This window comes from Aphelocoma coerulescens, chromosome 2 (genome assembly GCF_041296385.1).
Source record: "Aphelocoma coerulescens isolate FSJ_1873_10779 chromosome 2, UR_Acoe_1.0, whole genome shotgun sequence".
Lineage (NCBI taxonomy): Eukaryota > Metazoa > Chordata > Aves > Passeriformes > Corvidae > Aphelocoma > Aphelocoma coerulescens.
Genome location: NC_091015.1, coordinates 39,393,316 through 39,417,333, shown reverse-complemented (window position 1 = coordinate 39,417,333; position 24,018 = coordinate 39,393,316). Strand labels below are relative to the sequence as shown.

General features: G+C 39.1%; 1 protein-coding gene across 1 annotated transcript in view; it reads right to left on the bottom strand.

Annotated features, from left to right (window-relative positions):
* Positions 1–6,167: 6,167 nt before the first annotated feature.
* The window catches only part of HDAC9 (histone deacetylase 9), a 274,226-nt gene continuing 256,375 nt past the window's right edge, over positions 6,168–24,018 (bottom strand). Inside the window, exons 23-25 of the mRNA XM_069007080.1 lie at positions 22,287–22,371; positions 17,093–17,246; positions 6,168–7,613 (exon numbers count right to left, since the gene is read on the bottom strand). Of these exons, the coding sequence (XP_068863181.1) occupies positions 7,574–7,613; positions 17,093–17,246; positions 22,287–22,371 (279 nt within the window). The 3' untranslated portion in view covers positions 6,168–7,573. The remainder of the gene's footprint in view (positions 7,614–17,092; positions 17,247–22,286; positions 22,372–24,018) is intronic.

Here is a 24,018-nt window from a genome sequence, read left to right as displayed (position 1 = left end):
CACAAGGTTGGAATGTTAGAAGTAGACCCAGGAGAAATGATTTAATGTACAAAATGCAGGTGAGGCAGCCAGAAAGACATGATGAATGTAATTTATCACAGGGCTCTGCAATTTATCAGAATGGAATCACAGGAAACAAGCAAAGCAGAGAAGTAGATAGATAGACTGGACAGATTGAGATTCTTTGTGCATGGAACTTCTTTGAAATATGCCAGGGAAATTACATGTTACATGTTCAGATTTTCAAAAAGTATTTTATTGATGGAATGGAACTGTGTGTTTCTACGTTTGGGATCCTTTTCCCCAGAAAAGATGTGTTATTCTGAAGAATGGAAAAAAGGTAAAATTATAGGATGCTGTTTTGCTTCATTTTGGTTTTAATCCCCTTCTGGAGCAGATCTGGATACATTCCAGGAGGTAGGGGTTTCCATGTGCAAACAAAGAGCCTGTACTTCCCAGCTACCCTCCTCTCTGCTCAGTTTTCAAGCTCAGGTGCACGAAGGTCCACACACAGAAGCAATTTCAATCTGTGAGCTACTTTTGACAATGTGCAAGTGATCAAAATGTGCTCCCAGCAAACACTCCTTCCTCACTCCACTGCTTTTGTGGGTGCCTTTCTCAAAACAGGTCTGTTCTATTAAGGTAACAACTCTGAGTTTTACAGCAGCAGTGCTGGAGCAATACCACGGTCCAGAGCATTGCTGCAGAGTGCTGGGTATTCCCCACCGCCCACAAAGTAGGGGCCTTACAGCTTTCAAAACAGTGCATGTACTATTTAAATTGCTTCACTGGGAGGAGAATTATGTGTTCTGCAACGCCTCAGGACAATGAGCCAAAGGAACTATAGAATATGAGCTTGGTGTTAGAGCCGGAGCTCTGCAATGCTCTGCTTTGTGTGTGTTTTAGCCTGCTATGTAACATTACTTTTACATTAATATTTGTGGTTCCTTTTTTATGCACTCCAGCTTCACCATGCTTCCCCCTTTATATTTTAACAGTCAGAATCCTATGATCCAAGCAGGGTGGCATATTCAAAGCTCCACTTCTTTTTAGCACTGATTAAAAAATAAAACAAGCAAAAAAAAACCCCTCAGAATATTGAAAGAGCTTACTTCAAATAGCTTTTATTAACACTAGGACAAGACTATAGCCAAAGAATTATACAAAACACAAAACAAAAGGGATTTTAACAGCTTGGTTGAAGACTATTTCACGCCAATCCAATGCTCATATATCTATAATCAACAAAGTTCTGGAGCACAATATTACTTAACATTACTCATTGGATACTTTCAGATACAAAAATGTATCAGGAATAATAACAATGGTTCCTTTTACTCTTATGGAAATATTACTATTGACCTTTAAAAATGTTGCCCTTTGGGTCAGTCCCACTGATGCTTTATCCTTTAGAATCTGCTCTGCCTGGAAAGACAAATTACAGATAAACTTTCAGAGCTCTGAGCAAAAGGACTGGTTTTTATCATGGAAACAGATAGCAACATCAATTTCCCAAGAAAAAAAGTAGACATTTCAGCTGTGCATCCATAGACCAAAAAGTCAGTCTTGTAAAAACCCATGGCAGTAAGCTTGCTTTGAAAGCCTTAGTTATGACCTCACCAGGTATTGTTTACACTTTCCTACTGCATCCTAACTTGGAATATTAAGCCAATCATCAAATTTAAAACAGCAGTAAACTAAGCAGCAAGAGACACGAGTTGAACCTGTTCCCCTAACACATGACGTATACAGGCTCGTGAAGCCAATAGAATAGATCCATCAAAGTCAATATTCTTTCAGACAGACTTTTCTAGGAGCAGAGCTGGCACTTTATATCAGAAAAAGGTATGTGTGGGGAAGCTCAGCTCTGTTACTGGGCTTTTCTTAGTTTTGTGTGGCTGAGCGCAAAGTTCAGTTTCCTCCTCTAGCTGCCTCCCAAATATTACCCAAAGGCTGTTAGAGGAGGGATTTAAGTGGCCTTTGAATCAGGATGTCCTATGGCTCTGCTACTGCAAATGTGCCTCTGGCCATGCAGGCGTACCATTGGAAGGGGGTAACGTGTGGAGACCTCGGCACAGAATCGCTCTCACTGCACAGTGCCCGTGCCACTGCTTGCACGCGTCACTTGTCTTTAGACCACCCCCACAGAAGCCTGTCTTGATTATAAATCACAGCCCTTACAAAGGACAGCCCAACTCACAGTGTGCTAATTGACATCCAAAGAGCAGTATCTTGGATGGTGCAGAACAATTTATATTTTGCTATCATCTATGCTAATATGCTGAATGACAGAGCATGGCACTAGAGCAGAATGAAGGATTGTGCAGAAGAGACATAACTGAGAGCTGCTGGAACGTCTGTCCTTTTTGGTCTTCACTCTTTGTGGTGTGTGATTTACTAGTGATTAGAACTGGGTTGGTAACAAGATGTCATGGGACAAAACCCTTTTGGATCAAGTGAAAAAATGACATTGTTAAAATCAAAATGAGTCTCTTTTGAGGTTAGAGAGGCATGTAAGTTTCACAATTTCTTTTTTTAACAGTCAGCAGACAGCCAGCTAAGTAGTACTCTTAAAATACTGCTGCAGTTTGGATCCGTTACAAAAATGAAGCATTTAATTGCTGCGAGAAGTGACAAAGATAAGCTATTCTCATTCCCACACCAAGGGCAGGGGAATCTGTCAGAAAAGACAGACTTTTTTAAGATGGTTTTCTATGTATTACAAGGGTGAATTCAATTACAGGTACAAAAACAAAGCAAGTGACGTGACAAAGAAAGATCTTAAATGAAAATTTAGAACCCATACTCCTTCAAATCCAGGATGAAAAGCAAGTAGCAGAAACCTGATTTAAGAGTGATTCTTTCCTGGCAGGTTCCACACACCACATCCCCCCTCCCCAGGTACATATTCTATTTTACTTCCATATGGAGTCTGTAAAAAAAAAAAGAACAATGGTTCACAAAGCTCTATTGTGACCTTTAAAAATAAAACAACCATGCACTGCTATGCTTCTGGAAAGGCCACTATTGAGAAAAAAAAATTCCCCTATCAGTCATGTTACGAAGTGTCTTCTAGGGGCTGAGAACTTCTCAGACAAATGCACAGAACACACATCAGGGTAGCACACATGGCTGCTGCTGCTGCTGCTGCTGCTGCTGCTGCTGCTGCTGCTGCTTAGGAGAGAAAATAGCCCAGCCAGGTTCACATCTGCATGCATGTGGGCATGCTGGTGGGACAGGGGGGATATTTCCCAAAGAATAAATGTTTGCTGAGCACCTCCTTGCCCCTGCAAGCTAATAGGAGTTAGTTGTCTTACAGCCATCAGTGCCTTTGGAAAAGTTCCCTCTAATTCTTTGTCCCAGACACATTGCCCCGAAAGTGTCCTGCTGTCTGTCTACAAAAATTAGTCAGTCTCTACATTCTTGTTCTCTACAGGATCTCTGGTGTTGGCTGCAGCAAAACCTTTCTAATATTTCATCTCCGTTGTGACTCTCATCTTTTCAGAGAGGCTGAACTTGGATAAGACACCAATTAAAATACCACATACTCTAGAGAGGGATTCATTTTGCCACTTATATTCAGCCTGCAGCATGTTGTTGACTTTTTTGCAAAGTAAAGGCATAGCCATCTTTATTTGCACAATGTTTTCCATTTCTTTTATGATGTTTATTTAAGATAGCTTCATGATTTTACTTTTCTAAGATTCACTTGCTTGGAATTAGTTACTTGATTTGCAATGAAAGTAAAATTAGAAAGGTACATGATTAAAAAAGGGAATAATTCTGTCGTCTTTACACTGGCAAAATTCTTGTGAACTTTGATTACCCACTAGAAATGTTGCCTGAAAAGAGATCATATAATCAAGCTGCAAATTATATTAAAACCAAATGAGCATATGCAGAATTCCTCCACAGAGTCCAAAAATGAAGTGCAAGACTCTTAGGTTTCAGCAGTTGTTAGATTTGCTATTCATCACTGTTCTTACTCCAGCCCAGGTAAGAGCCTTAAGCTGGATAAAAATAATTCTTTTCTTGATATCCTGAGTCATGTCTCTTTTTAGTTTTCAGTTTGTACTATGAACTGAAGGACCTAGGAAGACAAGAAAAGTATGAGAAAAGCATAGTAATACAAGAAAAACCCCACTGAGCTTGATACTTAGTTCCTAATGCTAGAGAAGAAAATGAACTGGAGTAAGCAGGTTAGTGGAACTTGCTGCTGAGGCATCTCTTGTTCTGGTAAGTTGGTGACTTTGGCACAGGGGCAGAGTGCAAGTTACTGCAGGATTTCCCCGTGAGGCAAAGATTTGCTGCCAGTGGCAATGGCAGCCTGGGGTGGAGGTACTGTGGGATGTCCTTCTGTCTGCCTGCAGCCCTCGTGCCACCAGCACCAGGCAGAGGGTCACCCTGGCTCCAACTGCTCCCTGCTGCCTCCTCAGCTTCACCTTCCCCATGGAATCACACAAAGAGACCACCCTTGTTCATGCATTTCAGCTCAGTTTCAGATGCAATCTAAGCTCAGACATAGATATTTTGGCAGCCAACTTGAAATATCTGGGACTGAATTTTCAGAGGTGTCAATCTCTCTAGCCTAGTGGGAAAGGTCTGTGGGAGACATGAGACTGATGTCCCCTCAAAAATCTGAATTTTTACATTTGAAAAATGCAATTCATGCATCTTTCTGAAATTCTTGGAATCTGTTGTTGAATCCAGTTAAAACTGGGCATTTTAAAGAGTGTCTATGTGAGTATTTCCCTGGAAGTATGACTAAAATTGCTGGAAGATATTTTAACTCTAGTCCATGGGGAGCTATTGATGGTAATAAAAAATACTGTGAGAAGAAAACAGCAGCAAGTGAAACTGCCCTCTCAGAAAGCCCAGGTCTGCTTTGAAGGAAGTGTTGATATTCACCATAAGCCTCAATCATTTCCCAGAGGGCCATAAGATGCCTTGGAATGACATAATCAAAAAGCAATGGCGTTCTTGACTTAAAGGGGAAAAGAAAAGCAGGGCCTGATCCATCTCCCATCGAAATCAAAGAGGACTTTGCTACTGACTTCAGTCGGAACAGAGTTCTGGACACAATCTGTGTGCAGTTTATTAGCACACTTATTTATCCAAATGATCCCAACTTCAGCCAATAGCACGTCTAGATATCTGTCTGGGACTACATCTGTACAAATGTATAAGTGTGACTTTATAATGTGGTTTAATTCAAATAATTCTGGCGTTTTAAAAGCATTTCCAACTACAAAAGACATCTTTAGCTGATTTGCACCCCAGAATACAGACTTTGATTGCAAAAGCTTGTAACTCACACTTCAGATTGCAATTCATATACAATTTTATGCATGTTAAGGACACAAACAAATTTTAGGGTTAATTTTAAAATGATGTCACTATGCACTCAAATGAAATTTTGCAGCTATTATTTCAAAATGTGAAAAGCTCTACAAATTACCCAACTCATCAGCTATAGCCCTTGGTTTCCTTGAAGGGAAATTTCTTTGATGACCATAACAAAATCGTAGTAAATGGCAAGCAAGATTGCCATCACGAGTCTGCTGAAAATGCAGGAGGAACTCCTGATTGCTTTAGTCATGTGAACAACCCTTTCAGAACAGCCCAAAGTCAGGCAAGGTGGTTTACACCAGGAATTAATTTAGCCTGCTGGGACTCTCTACATTACTAAAACAAGCATGGTTTTGGCTTGTAAATGGGGGGTAGAATTTTATTTCACTTTCTGAGGGTCAGAATTTTATTTCCCTTTTTAAGGGGCATACATTCATTTTAGAGTAAACCTTTCAGAATAAAAGTTTACTTCACATTATAGGAAATGACATCCCTTTTTTTAGCTTTCCCTTTTCAAAGCATGCCTCAGATTTCTAACTTGTAGTGGAGAGCTTTGGTATAAGTAATAAAAGTCTTTAAAATTAAAATGCTAATCGTAAACAAACCCAAATGCATGAAAGATATAGTCTGACTGCATAACAAAAGAGAATTATATAATTCTATTTGAGTGAAATCTTTCATCTTTGATTTACAGGTTTGAGTCTGCCTATAACTGAAACCATATTGTTCCATATCTTTCATATCATGGCCTTCCCCAAAATCTTGTTTTAATTAAGGTTCCTTTCAGATTTCAGAATAAAAAGCATGACAGTCTTCACTTATGGCTTTAATATATATCTTTTTTTTTTCTTGAATTTGGAAAATATATAAAAAATGAACATCACTTGCTTTTAAAAGCTGAGCAAGCTATCAAATACTGCAAGCTGAATACTTCAAGGTATCTCCCGGGGTTCATTAGGTGAGAAAGTTGTAAACAAAATAAAAGTTACTGTAGCAGAGTTTTGTTCATTTGAAATACTCTTACATACATGCCCCATCTCTCTCTCTGACAGTAAGGCAACACGTGTAACAGTTTAAGCGTTCATTTTCAGCTAAAGGCACAACTCTATGTTACGTTCTCAAACATGGAATTAAACAGCTAAAGTCACATTGCAGGGAGATCTTGCTGCACTTTGGGGATCTAAAAAAAAGCCTAAACCCTTTGAAGCTTCTTAAGCAACATCAGTTCCCTTGGTGCAGGACTACATAAAAGAATCAGTTCGTATTCACATCACGACCTGTAAAAAACACTCCCACACAACCTCCACAGAAACACCTGAGCTTCAAATGAGCTGCACGCAGTTACTGCAGGTCGCTGCTTTGGAGTCGGAACGCAGAAACATTTCAGAACAAACCAAAAACACGTTGAAAAACTATCCATACTTGATCTCTGCTGCACATATGGTGAGCACTACTGTCAACTACAGAGGGTACAGCACTTTTTCTTAAAGGCAAAAGATCGCTCATTTTAGAGAATCATGAATGTGTTTTTATGATAGAAGAGATTACATGAAATGGGGAGGGATGGCCAGGTATAGGGAAGAGAAAATAAAGCACCACCAAGCACAGTACTTTGGGGGATTTATAGTACAATAAGAAGTGCTTTCCCTTTAGCTAAAATCCCTCATCATAATTTAAACACTTTTCACTTATTCAGCTAAGAATTCATTACAGGAGGTTAAAAAATGGCACGTAAAATAAGGGTGGGGTTTTTTTCTTCATTACACGGAGCAAAGAAAACAAATTCTATTAACAATTTAACACAGTATGAAAAAAATTACCCAGTAAAAAGTGTCAGAAAGTGATTCATGGAGTTCACAGAGTATGTTGCTGGCTGTTGCAATTCTCATATCTATAATCTATCATGTAGAATTTTGCAATACTCTATTTCACAATTTGTGTTGGTGAGTGGGTCAAACAGCATAAAAAAAGCATGCTCTAGGCTCTTTCTCCCAAGCCCATTTTACTGTAACTCTAGAATTGTAGCGGTTACATTTAAGGAATCTTTCGGGCTCTTTCAAGTCCATCCAAAGAACAAGTGAAGCTGCTATTCAGAGTTGTGTGCCCAGTGTTTATGTTCCATCTGATCTGTGCCACCCAAGAAGCAGACAAGACATGTCTGAGGGTGCTTTGGGGGATACACAATGATGTCACCCACAGGAAATATCAGAGAGGACTTGGCACTTCACAAGGCTGGCTCTTCTTCCATGGGCTCACCAGCAGCTCTGTAAAAATAAACAGGCAATCAGAATACGGTACAAGAGTACACAATGACATTGTAGATTTTCATGCATAATCAAAGCTGATTTTTCAGCTCTCTCACATGTTTATTTGTGTTATTCAGCTATCCATAAATAGAGTTTCTTTCCTAGGAAGTATAAACAAATGTCAAGTGGAAAAACATTTTAGATCCAAGCAATCACCGAAAATGTTCCTGTTTATATTAAAATATGTCAGAATATTTTATAACATTTTGTCCAGAAATGTACATGCTTTGTGTCAACAGAATCAAATAATTTAGGGAAAAAAATAGCTGTGATACTTTCATTGTACAAGCTTTTGCAACTAAAAATACATGCATTTATTTTTTCAAGCGGACCCATACCATTAAAGCAAAATGGTTCATTAGCAGCCAAGTAGTGTTTCCTCCGAGGTTCTTCTCCAGTCCCCTAGTTTTTGGTTTTGTGTTTTCATAAACACATTGCCTGCCTGCCTGCAACTTTTGAGACTAAATTCTGAACCTGATCACCAGATTGCTATCAAAGAAAAGTTATCTATTAACTATATCAAATCAGATTATATATATATCTTTTATTTGAAAACCTCTGGGAAATTATCAGCTTAGGCAAGATGAGCTCTCTAAGACAACCAAAAAGAAAATTATGAGGACACACGGGCTGAGCTGACATCAAGTCTAGCAATTCCTTGTATCTGACAAGCTACTACACCTGAGGAATATGACGGCAAATATCAAATGGGAAGCTTCTGAGACCATGGAGAGACCTCACTATTGAAGGGAAAAGAATTTGTACAGAAACCATTTTTCATCTCAGTCTGTCGGCCTTAAGAACTATTTTAAAATAGTAACTTCAAGCAATTTTGAAATGAGGGGAGAAAAGTAAATGTAAATTAATAAATGAGATGTTTACCAGTTAATTCTGTATAAGCCAGTATAATAATTGGCTTCAGTAAAGCATTCCTCAGAAAGGAAAAATTCATGAGATCCCACGGAAAAAAAAGTAATTAATGGGGACTTGCTTGGTCTTTTGATAGTTTATTCAGTAAGGAAGCCAGAGAATTTTAAATGAATCTGGAATTTATTAATGTCTTTCCCAATGAAAAAATCAGCAGTATGTCTTTAAATTATTTTATACAGGTTATTCCTTTATGATCTGGAACGATCACAGCTAGTATGTTGAAAAATATGTCAGGTGAATGACATATGAAAAAGATGATGTTTTTCAAACTAACCACTTTCCAAAGGGTGATGACTCTAAAAGATGATCAATCTATAAATCTCAAATCTTTATTCCTCACCACATGCTGGGGAATGTTTCCTATGTACAGTAACCACTGCAGCTCCCTCATTCCTGAGAGGCGAGGTGAAGCCCTCTTGCATTCCATCTTTGCCCCCTCTTGCTTTGTTCTGGCTCGCAGCAGAGAGCACACAGTGGCATCCAGGGTGAGATGGAGCCCAGCCTGCTGCTGAGGTCCTCAGGTGGAATAAAGGATCACACACCAGGGGAGGAATTCGCTCTGATGGTGTGTGTTGCTGTTGTGCTGACCACACACTTCCACTTTCTCCAGCCACTTGTGGGAGACTTGAAAATCTCTGGCATAACACAGAGGGTCAGTAAACCCTTGTTAAACATCCAGAACCTTAAGTGCCTGTCTAGAAATAGGATAATTAGGAAGCAGATAACAGCTCAGTTTTCAGGTTCTGCTGGGAGTAAGTGAATGAGAAACAGGATGTGTCAATAGATTTCAACTGGAGATTGGCAGATCAGGAAGGAGCGAAGCTCTGGAAAACCTCTGGAAGTGAGAGTAGGGGTTTGGACTATTTATAAGAACCTAGGGAACCAGTACATGCAACAGTCTGCTCACATGCACTTCTGGGACCGACATTCTCATGACCATATTACAATTGAGGATCTTATTTAGGACTTTTTTCACTGGGAAATTTTTCACTGACAAAGGTGCTTCTGAGGGCCAGGAGTGGCCCTCACTGATCTTGAGTGCTATATTCTAATATATTCCAATATATTCCAACACCAGGCCAACATTCTGCACCAGTCAGAGCATATGCACCAATAATAATTTTTATATGTAAGTGCCAGATGCAAGGTCCTTTTTAGGAAAGGGAGATAGGGTTAGAGGGCCATGGCAATCCAGCTGTTGACTCTCAGTGTGGGTACTCTCATAGTCTTCTTCAGTCTCCTTCTGAAGACTTATGTGTACGCTTTAATTTCATTTTATTAGTGTCAGAGAACTCACTGGATTTATCCAGTGGTTTATCATAAAAACACTTATTTTTATGAGATAACGGCTCGGGCCAGATTTTTGTGTGAGAGCCAGTACTGTTTTGGGGCCAAAGGACAGAGAGAAAAACACTATAAATCCCATAGCACTGAGCAGAGAATCAATATATACCCATTCTGACAAAATCAAAAGTTGTCAAAATAAAAATCGAGGGGGCAGAATCTGACAGGCCAAATTTGTGTTACTTCAGCTTTGTCACTGTTAGTTATGTCAGTTCAGTCAGTCTTCCTGTAGCTGACGGGAAGTTGGCATAAGAACATAAAACAGGCAGAACCCCCCATCCCATTTTGTATGCTCTGAGCAGTTCCTCGAGATGCAGCTGTGAGCACAGGTCTGATCTAAACCAATTCCATGCAGCCAGCAAACTCAGAAAGACACCAATTGAGATTGTAATGATTACAGAACCACAACTGTGATGTTTCTCTAAGGTTTCACTGTGGCTCATTTAAACTGCAAGTTCCTAGGAGCTGAGCCTTCCTGCATTCACTTTACTTTGCTGTGCTGTGAAGAGTACTCTCTATATGTAGAATTCTGTCTATGGCAGAATGAAATAATCTCTTTGCAGTCAACGCTAAACAAAATGATGCTGTTTAAATCTTCAAACAAAATAAACAGATGAGGCAAAAATCCTACCATATAGATAAAATCTGGCAAAACACGTGAAATCTTAAATATTGTTCTTTGGCAATTGAGAATAAATGTTATTTATGAGAAAATTATTAAAAGTAACTAATATCGACAATTTAAAAATGTTATTATTTAAGAATGTAGATAAACAGTACATCATTCAAAAAAGAATATGTTTCTCTTACCTTATTTTCTAAATGAGAGTTACAGAGATTCCTTTTAGCTACATTATCACATACACAAAAATAAAAATTCAAGGTATGTTTCCAAGTCATAGAAACTGCTGAACAAAAGATATGGCATGGTATGGCTGTTGTATGCCATAATCTGTTCCTAATTTAACTCAGCTTCTCTCAGGGAAGATCGCTGTAATTGAAAAGTGATCCTCTGGTAGCAAAGAGCTGGAGAAAAAGAGGTACATTTCTATATCATGAAGGTGATTTGGGAAGTGTCTAAAGACATTATATAAGACATCCTGAGTAAGTGTAAAAATGGACTTTGTATGGATCAAAGAGAAAGGAACTAAAAGTAAAAACCATCCTAGTTTAAGAACAGGATAAGGTAACTACATGTATACTCTCAAAAGAGGAAGTAATTTCCAAACAAGGCAAACTGAATAAAATATAAACTCTGGCAAGCTAAATGTAAACCCTCAATGAAGCAAACTAAAGGAAAGTCTGAAGAGCAACATATTAAAAGCATAAAAGCTAATAATAAAAAGATCTTTCAAAATACATCAGAGGAAATGATCAAAGCAGAAAAGGAGCATCAAGGAAGGTAGACCACAAAAGCAAAATGAACTATTTATATCTGGGTTCACTAGAGAAGCATCAGTGAGATTTTATTACTTGCAGATGAACTATCCTAAACTGAATCAGCACTAGAACAAACTGATATACCAAACACTGCCAAATTTCTAAGAGCAGATGATATTTGTCTGCTAAGTTCCAGGAGAATACAATTAGGATGTTGTTAAAGAAATAGTTATTGAGCATATTCTACAGCTTAACTCTGCAAGAGGTAGAGAAGGCAAGTAATGCAGTTCCCCTTTTGGAAACCACAGGAGGTACAGTAAGCCTGTATGGCAAAATTGAAAGCAGCTATAATCAGTGATGGAATTAGTAGGCATTTAAGTAACACTAATTTGGGTAAGAGTTAGGTCTCAACACTTACAAAGATGGAAAGCCTTTCAAATTTATTAGAAGTTTCTGAAGGAAATTGGGGAAGAGGGATCAAGTGATATCTCTGTGCAAAGAAGGTCTTACAACAATTTTATCCAAGTGCTTAGAAGACTAGGTTGTTGGGAGAAGGTCCGTTCATGGATTAACAATACATCAAAAGCAGGAAATGCATAGTAATATTGGTGAATTTTCACCATGGAGGAATTCTCCAGAGATCTCGAAAAAGACTAGGCAGACTACCAGTAGAATTAAGTGATCATGTTTGCTGATGATGCCAAATTGCCAATACTAGTCAGCTCTAAGGCCCATAACAGCATTACTGTGTGGAACAGAAGGCAAACTAACACAAACACAGAATACACAAAACAAGGGAGGACAGCTTTAACTCTTTTAACAGTGATGGCAATGACTGAGAGCTTGGAGTTAATGGCAGAGGAGCAGGGAGCCACAGAAACAAAACATCCCCAATATTAATCTACTGCGTAAATCCACAATGTGCCCAGCACCTGGAGTTCTGCATGCAGCTCTTACTCCATCTCAAAGAAACTACAAAAAGCACAGAGAGGGGCAAAAATCATCAAAAGTAACAAATTATTTTCATACCAGGAAGAACACAGAGTCTTGAGAAGATCAAGCCTTTAAAACCAAAAACAGAGCAAAGATTATGAGTAAGAAAAGAGGTGTTTTTCTTTCTCACAATACAAGACCTAGAGGTTCCCCAGTGATTTTATTGGTTAATAAGTAAAAGAAGTGCAAAGAGGCTGTGGGATTCACTACCCAAGTGCCAGAGGTTTAAGCTGTCTCAAAAAGGTTTTGAAAAGTTATGCCTGTGTGCATCCTCAAGGCTTTCACACATGATGGGTCGGATACAGCAGTTGAGATCTATCAGCTCACCAGGGCAAGGCTGGCTCTCAACCTCCTCTACTCCTTTCTCTTCCTTATGCACCCATCACCAGGGTTTGGGAAGAAGGTGGACAAGATAAGGGTGCAGGCTGACCTGGAAAAGCTGTTCTGCAGCTCCTGAGCCTGGATGTGATTTCAAGTCCTGTGGGGCATGGCCAAGTAGGTGCTGTGTACTCAGCACAGCTGAGGCAGATGTCCAAATAGTGAAATACCAAGTGAGGCTTTCTAGTTGATAGACAAATACAGCAAGTGACCCTAGATGGTACCCACCGTGATCCAACCATTTGCTCTAGTATATAATATAATGCAATTTGACTGAAACTGCAGCTGGTAACTCTGTAACACAAAGAGTAAAAATTATACTTTGTTTTCATTTCCCTTTGAGTAAAATCTATACTTGGCTGAACCAGAGCCATAAAGTCAAATTCTGATAAATGTCATTCTCAAGATTTACTGCTTCCTGTAAAAATAGTAAGTGCAAGAGATCTCCCTCCACACCCTTTTCTTTTTCCATTTTAAGAAGAAACATACAGAAGCTCCAATGTATCAGGGACAGCAGTGTACTGAATATTTTCACAGCACAATTTCTGAAACAGATGTCTGGCCAAAACAAAATTCTAATCAGCTAAATCTGAGTCTCACATAGGGAATAAACAGTTATCAACACACAAAAATTCTGGTAGTTAGAAATGTTTTATAGGGCATGCCTGTTCCTTTAATTGCATCTCTATTTAAATCCCTGTTAGCACCATACATGTTTCCTTTCCCATCCACAAACTCTTTTTTCTATATCTGTACTCTTCTAAAGTCTATAATCAAGATTCAATTGGACCTTAAAATGCAGAGTTATGCTTTGGTAAAATAAAACACCAAAAGCATAGCAGTTTTTCACGTTTTCCTTCATTTACCCTGCCAGAAAAAATCAAGTAAAAAAATAATCGGCACTGTCACTTGAAGAAAAGAAAAAAAGAGGGAAGAAAGAAAGAAAAATACTTAATATGAGCCTTAGCCAGGAGCATTTTATCCATCAGTGGTAAATGAGTCAGATATGAGTTGGCCAGGAAAAGAGCTGCTTTACCCAAAATCTGAGTTTAAAGTGAGTCATCTCACTCCAACACCAATATATCCTCCAACATTACTGGCCAGAGTTTCCCGCAAAGAGACTCTTGCTGCTGCTCTTCATCTGGAGGCCTGACCATCCAGAGCTGAAGTCGACAGGATCTCTGCCATTGAATCAGTGAAACAGGCTTAGAGTTGCAGGCCAGAACTATCAGCCCGGCTGACCGTGGTGGGAATTAAGAGGAAGCAAATTGACTCCTGAAGGAACCCTTCAGACTGCCCTGTCAGCCACGGTGCTTCCTGTTCTGCTCCCACCCTACCTGTCACAAACAACTTTCCCAAATGAACACTCAATGCAAAAGCTTGCAATAGGTCTTCAGAAGATGACCCCATCTACAACAACAGGAGGAAGGGCACACCTTCTAAGAGAGCTTGAGACCCCACATGACTCCTCACATCCCTTCTGCCCTCTGCTTGCCACAGAAAGTGGCTGGAGAAGGGATATTGCATACATGGTCCCTTATTACAACAAACATTAAAAAACGTAAAAAAGCAAAGCTGAACTCGTCTCCACATTACTGCTGCCTGTGTTGGTATGTACCTATGAAATGGATGGCGTGCTTATGTGAAATGAAGTAAATTATGCAGAACTCAAAGTGTGCAATGTCACAGACTCAGTCTCTGGACATTCCATGATGGATTTTCACTCACACTCAAAGGGCAGTCAGGACCCTCAAAATCCAACTTTCAGGGGGACCATTTTTGATTCCATATTGTTCCTTACATTCATCAGAAAGCAAACAAAGAAAATGATGCTTAGAAGCCTCAGAAAACCTAACTATCAATTTTGGTCCAGTGGGACAGCATTTTTCTTGTCCTGTCCCTCTCTGATGGCAACTTGGCTTCATGTGACTTCTTTGAGGGTTATGAATGTGGAAACAGCCTTCAGGACGCATGCGTGCGTAGGCTTTTTTTTGTGCCGCTGACAAATGTCTGCAGCACCACAGAAGATATTCCAAACGAAGTCATTTTTCCACAAAACAATTCATCACAACGGATTCATCCCTACAAGAGTCCAGAACTGATGAAGTGTAATGAATCTGGCAGCCACATGAATTCCACTTGTGTACATTTCAGCACATCCATTTTTTTACATGTTTCTCAGCCCTGCCCTGAAATTCTGTTTTCAGAATGGGTGGAAACTGTCACAGGTTATCACTTGGTAGGTAATAAGTACAGTAATTAAGTGCAGTGTTAGTCAAAGGGTTATTTTGTTCAAATAATGTAGGAGCAGCAGTTGCTCTTGATAGCTGTAGTTTTGACTGGAGGCACATAACAAATAAAAGTTTTGGTTATTCTCAGCAATGTAAAAATACACAAAATTAACCATGCCCTTTTCCAGACAATTTATAGCTTTACTTTACTTGATTGCATTATTTCCAATACTTTAACTAAAATTATTTCTATTTCAGAGCTATGCACACACAAGTAGGAATTTTTCTGTCCCTAGCTAGCAGAATTGTCTTGTAACTGTCAGAAATTTATATGAAAAACTACATTATTCCTTATCTGAGGACTGATTAGCACAGTCACAAATCTAAAATACATCTTGTGTTCATCATGGATTCTTCTCTAAGCTTTTATGAAGTTGTCTGCAATAATACTGGCACAAGAATAACCATGGCATATTAAAATATAATTACAATTGGAAAGGTAATTATGAAAATACTGTGAACTTTACTAGCTAGCTCTACTCCCTGTGTGTCCCTTTGAGCCATGCCTCAACTCTTTGACAGATGAGTATTCCCACTGCTGCGAGGGCTGTTCACTCCCAAACACATCCATAGCTTTGAGCATTGCACTAGTCCCCTGGGTGCCTATCGGTTCAGTTCTGATTAAAAGACTCAACATAGGAGGAAGGGACCAAAGCAAATAAGAAGCAGTCACAATGTAGGAGCCATGGATCTTTCTGGCTCCACTCCCACTACTGCTGTCCCTACCCACAGCTCCCTCCTTTCTCTGCTGTTGTTCCACAGCCTGATGAGCTGCTGATTCTCCTTCTAAGACTTTTTCATCTTTCCTCCTCCCTCCCGTTTTCTGTGTATGATGGTGATGCCATGATGATTTTTTGCCTTTTCTTTATACCTTTTATAACTTCGGTATTCTTAGTGGTTTTAGCCTATATTCTTAGACTTATTTGTCAAGCTAGGAGACTAAACATTTTAGAAGCTTCGTAGCTAGGGATCAGTGTGCCCCAGACACCAAGGTTCTCTCCAGAACACATTCTGTAAACTAAGATAAAACCATCCAGGAGAAGGCTCTTTGGGGAGGGGGGGCTCACTTGAGCCTCTCACTGGGGAATCTTTGATAGATATGCTAATTAGTAACACCTATAATGTTATACCAGATCTTTTGGGGGAGGCATTGTGGTGTGCATTGGGGTGCATTCCACCTGGACATGGTGCACCTAAGGATCCTTAAAATAAATACCGAGGTAAAACCCCTCTTTCCCTTCTAACTGTGTTTGATTCTTGATTTTAAGACCAGGAAAAGGCATCAATGGAACCCAAATGGTTCCACTACATTCTGTGTCTTTCTCTACTGGCAAAGAGCAGGAATGTTTGTCCTCTAAACAAATAAAACCAGGAAACTCCAAAAACTTCTGCAGTGGCTTTTCTGACCATAGATGACAGAGTATTAAGTGACTATTAAGTTTTTTTCATGTTTAATTGGCAAAACACACAACAGCACTTACTGCATCATTTTCTCAATTTGGAAGTTGAAAGCAATCTTCATCAATGTAAAAAGCAGATGACAAGTTGGAAAAAACAATATTCTCATTCTTTGCTGGTGTACCTTCATCTTGGCACATGGAAAATGTTTGCCCTAACCCTGACCAGGATTGCTTTAAGTTTTATACTGGCACTTCTCCATTTCTTCCAGGGAAGTAACTTTTAATGCCTAATATAATTTAATAATGATTTAAGTCCATCCTTTGTTAAACACCTTCCTAGAAAATTAAAACTAAAACAGATTTGAAAAGTTTCTAATGAGAAGAATATGGTTGATTACACTTTACCATGTCTATTTACTTCATATGGATATTGCACTTTTTATGCAGTAGCAAGCATTAGACATGGGATGAAAACAAGGTTCTTGTACTAATCATGAACTTTAGTACAGACATAGAGATACCAAAAAAACCACCCAAAAAACTTCTAGCATAGAACATCTCTGCTTCCAGTGGCTAAGTGAGAGAAATCAAATCCAGGGATAAAAATTCCAGGTATCTCAATTATCAGATAATTTTGAAACAACTCTTAGTCTTCCTTTCTTCTTCATTTCACTTGGCCAGAGTGAAAGCCTTGTTCTCTACAATAATTTCATGCACTTACCTGCTGCCTTCCTGAGGAATACACTGCTCAACATCCACTGAAAGAGAGGCCATAGCAGATACTGTTTCTGTCTCCTCCCTCTCCTGCTTCTGAGACTCAGCCAGAGCACAATCCACTGGCACAGAGTATGGCTCCACTGACTTCCAGTACTTGCCTAAGGAAAACACACATAATAATTTATGGGAATTTTAGCTAGCATGGTGGTACAAGAGCAGTAATCACTTAGTTCAACACTGAGTGATTATAATTTAAAATCACTGTGGTGTAAGCAGTACAGTTGAAATTTCAGACTGCAGTGAAGAGGTCTATTTCTGAACCTAAGAATGCCAAGTTGGAAAGCGCTTTCATTCCAAGAGCTGTGTCACACCCTTCCCCAGAAGGTAATAAACTGGAGGAGTAACACACAGACTAATGAACACAGATTGTCAAGCAGGCTATTGGCTTTATATACCCAAGGTGATGGGAGTTCAGAGCAGAACTAGAAGCTCTGTTATGGCACGCAGTTGATGCAGAGACAGCGAAATGTAGAAAAATGTACATTGTTGTACAAAGTGCTCACACAGCACCGTCCTGAAAAGGAAAGAAGTCAGAAATGTCAGCTTGGACTGAAGTGGTGTTGCCAGAATAATCAGGTTTGTTAGTCCTGGATGTTCTTTCTCCTCCAACCTCAGGGCGTATACTAGAACAATAATTTATTTAAAACTTTCATATATGAACTGGCCATTGCTGGAAAGCTGCCAGGTATCATAAGCAGTAGAGCTTTATGGTTTGCTGTGTAAAAATACAGCAGTGGATTAAAAGCATGAGTATTTGCAGATTTCTGCCTGCAACAGAAAAAGCTCATCAAGCAAGGCAAAAAATAATGGCAGGTGACTCATCTTAAACGTATAAAATGATCTGCTACTGCAGGGGTATTAAGAAACAGTTGATTATTGGTAACCACATGAACAAGTATGAATTTACATATATATTTCTTACAGTTCAGTAAAACACTGAGCACTCCTTAATTGCCAGGTGGATGACACCTGGGAATTAGGAGCTTTGGGAAGTCTGGGAGCTCTGGACCAGAGCTTACTCAGTGTTTAGCAAGAAGCTTTCAGCAGCTGCTGCAGAGGTTGGATCAGGGTACTTATCTGGGAATTAGACAGAGGGTTTCAACAGCTGTGGAAGAGAGGGGATCAAGTAGGGGACCTTTCCAAGGACTAAAAGGAGGATTTTGGCAGCTGGGTAGCAGGCTGAGCTGAGGTGATTATCCATAGGGTAGATGGAGGCTTTGACAGCTGGGAGGCCAGGCCAGCAGTGGTGCTGCCTGTGCTGCAGAAAGGCTGCTGAAAACTCCCTCTTTGGTAACACAGCTCTCAACACAGTTACAGGCTTTTGGAAAGATGAACTTTTCCCTCCAGTGAGAAAGCAGCTGTCAATAAAGCCTGAAAATGTCTTTATTCAAAAACATCATTGCAAGATGAAAGCCCAAGTCAATCTTCAAGAACAAGCAGTGAGCATGGCCAGAGTGTTTCTTTGAACTCTAATAGTGTGCACGTTTGAGTAGTTAGCAGAATCTTTAAATAACGGGGACCTTCTGGGGATAAAACGTAAAGTGTATTAAGTATCCTACAAAGTTGAGATTAAGTGTTAGGAGGTTGGCTTTGCTCCAAAACATGAAAGACAGAGCTAAAAAGTTATGTACATAACAGTAGGCTCAATGATTGGAGCCTGGCAAATTTTATAAAAACAAGACAAAAATATTCTCTATTATTACTGTGCTCAGAGACCATATTCTCTGTTCATTAAAAAATACACTAAAAACAAACTAAAAAGTTATATGAGCATTCCACAATGTTCTCACAGATCCTATGTGCAAAAGTCAGTCTTTGCAATATACACCCAATTCAAACCCTATAATTTATGAGCTAAATGTTCACAGAGTGGGTGGGGTTTTTGTTGCAGAAACAGATGTGCAAGAAAATCAAATCTGTTGGCATGGGAATAATACCCCCTCTTGCCTATAAAAGAAATGAACCCATGTTCACTGCTGGAGTTTTCAAGGGCTTTTATTCATAAAATAAAATATTAGTACCCAGCTACCACTGTGTTGCTCTCCTGCAGCAACAATAAAACAGCATCACTGAGGATTGCTACATCACATTCATTCATTCACACACAGGCTTGCACACCAGCTGCCCCCTGAATCCTGACTTTCTTGTAACATTAAAACTCATAGCCAATTCAAGCACATTAGTGGGCTTTCTGTGCCCATTTAACTGCCCTTCGCTCCCAAGCAATTGGTGATTTTCCTTGTTTCCCTGCATTGAGGGTTGTGTTTTGAGAGGTGCTTCAGTGACAGAGAGAGCAGTCAGGCCAGGAGGCAGGTGGCAGCTCATATACTGCAGTGGAGGGTCCTGGAGAACAGAACTACAGGGCAGGGTGTTTGTGGATTGTGGGGGGAAATGTTTAAGCAGTCCCAATTAGGAATAGCATCCAGGTAGCAGGAGGTACCTCATGCAAAGAAATCTCTGTGATACTGTGAAAAAGCAATTACAAGTTTTTCTTTAAAATCAGAAAACTGTACTTTACAAATACCTGGGGTAAGCAGAATGCCTTTGCAAGATTCTTTTTATCCAGCACAACATTTATTTGTTGTACACGAAACATACAGGCCTTGAATGAGTGTTCAGCCAAAAGATTTGCAGGCTGTGTTACAGAATGGAGAGGCAACCACAGCATGCAGCTGCAAAGGAGCTTTGTTAGGATGCATGCTGTGGATTGATAGTTAAAAGAAGTCAAAAAACATCAGCCTCAAACTGCTCCCATCTCTGAAAATTCCATTTCTACTGTGCTTTAATGGAATGTGAAATTCCACCAGTTCTGCTACATTCATTGAGAAGAACTTGGTGGAGCTCAAGGGAAAGAATGAAGCATACTGCTGGTTTCATTCATACAAAACTTGAGCAATCATGGATTGCAAGAAAAAAAAAAAAAGAAACCAAATCAGTCTTCTAGGTATACTTTGGCTTTCAGCATGAAAATGTGCTTAAGTCTCCCTCAACGATTTGTGGGAGCACTGACTATTACTAGGAAATAATAAAAGGGAATGTTTCTGTCACTGCTGTAGGCATTTGTAATTGCCTTTCATAGACAAATTTGGATATGCCATATCATGGCTTGCTTGAAAAAGGTGTTTGGGGTTGGTATTCTGCTAGTGAACAGGATTGTTTAGAAGTAGCCTATTACATAGGTTTGGGAACTACTAATTCCAAATATATTACATTTCTAAAGGAGCTTTGGATCACTGTCAATACAAAACATGTATAGAAATTCTATTCTAGTTAGAAAAAAGTTGTCTCAGTTTCTAAGTATTGTATCTTCAAGGTTTTGCAAAATGCACAGAGGAGGGGCTTATTTGGTATAAAATATTGCTAATGTTCATTATGAAAATTGGATCATAGAAATACAAAACCAATATGCATGCAAGCAATGATCCAAACAAATCAGGCTTTCTCAGTACCTCTTGAGGTGCTACTCAACAGCCTAATGCTCTCCAGCCTGCATAACTCTCTAAAATATTGAACAGGTACTTGCTTCTCTTAGACCTAAATATGCATCACAAAGCTGCACTGAACTTCCTCGGGGCTCCTTTCTATCATCCAAACATCTTTCTAATACTTGGTCTCTCTCCAGACAAAATGAGGTATACATAACTTTTTAGGTAGTAACTGCAAGAAAAGGCAGAATGTTGTATGTAAATAACTTCAAACCCTGAGCAGCCTGACTTAGGTTTCAGAAGAGCAGACCAGTGGACTGCATGACTGTATCAGTTCAGCTGAAACCTAATTGTGGCAAAATTAAGTCATTCTGCAGAGCTCTGGACTATGTTTTCAGACTTACACTATATATTTGTTCCTAAATCCACACCTTCTCTCTCAACAGCCACCATTTGTGTGTATTCCTAGTCTTCTGTTTGTCTGTTTCTCAATTCACCATTTGTTGGTTTCAGATCCATTTTCCATTACATACATGTTTTAGTTCAAACAGAATTTCATCTCCTTTCCTTGTGTCTCTGGTCTGTGTGTAGCATTCTGCCCTTATCAGCATTTACAAATCTGTTCTATCTTGCACAGTACATGAATCTCCTTAACTTGCTGACTCCTTCCAGATCATTAACAGATTATTAACAGGGAATTTTAACTCATGAGCTACCTGAGAACATACCAGTCAGAAAAAAAGGATTTAATGGAATATATTATATACAGCTGATTTAATTGCAGCATTTGCATGTCTCGGTGTCTATTGGATATGCAGGATGAATTATATACCTACAATGAATTTTCTTTGTCACTTTGCAACTAAAATCTGATTTAGAGTACTGCATGAACAGTGAATTAGGCATGATGTCCCTTCTAAAAACTGCATTTATTTCATGTAGATGAATCCCAGTCATTTGTGGTTCATCTCAAATGAAGGAAAACATTTGTTATTTATTTGTTATTCTTAAGGAGACAGCAAACAGTAGAAGTCAGGAAGCTCCCACTGCCTCAGTAAAATGGCAGAGAGGAGAAGATTAGAGAATTTAAGGGAAGTGTGCTCAGTTGGATTAAAGCAATTGATAGCATAAAGTTCTTCAGTGAGAAAATGCCCTAAAGCATCTGGGTAGCTAATGGCTGGGGTGAGAGCACACAAGTGAAGCAATAATGTACCCTCTGTCTCAGAAACAATAAAATAATGTATTTTTTAGCACTGTTACATGGATCAGTGGCCATTTTGAGCTTTTCAGCTTTATCTCAAGCTCCTATGAATCTCAAAGTGAGTACCTTGTAAAGGGCTGCAAAACCAGAATCTGAACAAACTATTTGTTAGAGCTCTAATTTACCTGTCTGTTCCTGTCCCTCACTGACAAACATCTATTTCATCCAAGCTGCTCTGGAATGAAAAGATTTGGGAATATTCAGGAATCAGAAATGTTTAAATGATTTTAATGGGTTACTTTTTCAAAGCTAAATACATGGCAGAAACAAAGAGCTGCTGAAGAAGCAAAAATAAAAGCATATATATATATAAATATTAGACACAGCATGTCAACTTATACATAAAACATTTTCTCACTCTTTTCTCTGAAACAATAATGTCTATAACATTAATTAATAATAAAAAATAACCCCAAGCCCAGAAACCCACCAACTCAAACTGAGAAACATACTTTGAATTTCAGTGGTCTTTTTTAAAGAAGCTATTGCATTCATATTGGGGATTTGGTGCACAATATCTTCCGGGAGAGGCTCCAGCTGAAAGAATAGAATAGAATAATATAAATATTCAATAAGCCACAGGGACATAAAACAAACTGAAACAATCTAATCCTCAGGAAAAGCTCAGCCCAAGAACTGGTTAATATGTTGCTGGTATCAGTTCTAAATGTATAGTCATGATTTTGTTTTCTGTTTTCCAGCCATGTAATTGAATTCCAAGGGGCTTTTCTATTGGATGCAAGACTAATCTATGGAGTCTCAGAAGCAGGTGCATGTCTGTGTATTATTCATTAAAAAAATGCTAGTTATTTGTGTAATTTTTGAAGGTTCCTCACAAACCAAATTCCACTGTGTCTGTATACGCAGCTGGGCACTCCAAACAAAACTTTGCTGAAGCCGCACTGGAACCAAAGTGTGCACTCTATTATCTTTATTTTTCTGGTGTTATTACATCTAACCATCTTACACATTTTAAGGTTTATAGGGGAAAACCATAAAACACAGCTGCATTTACTAGCGTAACATTAATTTCAAATAAAATAGTAAATGAAAAAATGGTTATGCAGATTAGCAGTAAGAGTTCCCTAAGTAAGTTTTTTATAGAATCAGCTGCATTTTAATTAGCTAGTTTTAATTGTACATTCTTTAAGTAGGGCTGCATTAGCAGAAAGAAGTGTTCAGTTGCTGCATAGTAATTTTTGCCCTGCAATCGATAAATATAAAAAGCAAACTGTATTTTCAAATTCACCCACATGTGCTTTTTTGTCCACTTTCCACACGTTTTCTCCTAGGACAAAATGGTAAAAAAATTGTTTGGGCTAAATGTTTCTCCTCGCACTGTAATAACTATATTCTCTTTGAACTATGCTGAGAGTCATGAAGCTCTTCTGCTTCCCCACGTAAGCGACCATAGCTGGGTGTGCAGGCGTGTGTCCTGAGGAATAGCAACTGTGTCAGGGTGGACAAAAATGAGAGATATCAATACCAATCTCTCCTCTCTAAAGATGAGGAAGTTCAACCACCGTTGACAGGAGACATCTGTACTGCAGACAAAACTCCTTTCTTAAGCCTGCCTGGGTCTATTTTAAACTAGGTCAAGTGAAGCCCACCCAAGGAGCTTCCTTTGTGAAGTTAATAGTTCAGTATCCATCATATATTGTCCTCCAGGTTGCTACTGCTGCATTGCTACTCACTAGCTAGATAAAATCAACTTTGATCCAAGCACACATAGTGGGAAGTAACGGCAGTGTGGATACTCCCTCAGTGGTGCTATTTTAAGCAAGCTCAGCTACAAATCCCAAAACTTCTGGGATCCTGCCACTACAATCAGCAGTGAATGCCTGTCAGCGATAAATACATTGCAAATATCACCAGTCTTTTTGAGTCTTGGTAACTAAAATGAATAGGGCTGTTCATGTCATTATTTCCTTAGAAGCCCATATGGGATTGCAGCTGGAAGATTTTCTTCTGGCTAGAAACAATAGCACTATGTTTTGTTTTCAGATAGCATAAATCAGTCCCTTCTGCAGTGATCAACTGTGCAGAGAAGTGCTGGTTGGACCTGACTGGGTCCCAGCTCTACTCAATTACCAAAGAGACCAAAGTGTAAAGAAAGTTTATTACTATCAAATACCTAACATGGATTAGCACAAAGACAGCAATTACAATACAAATAATATTTCA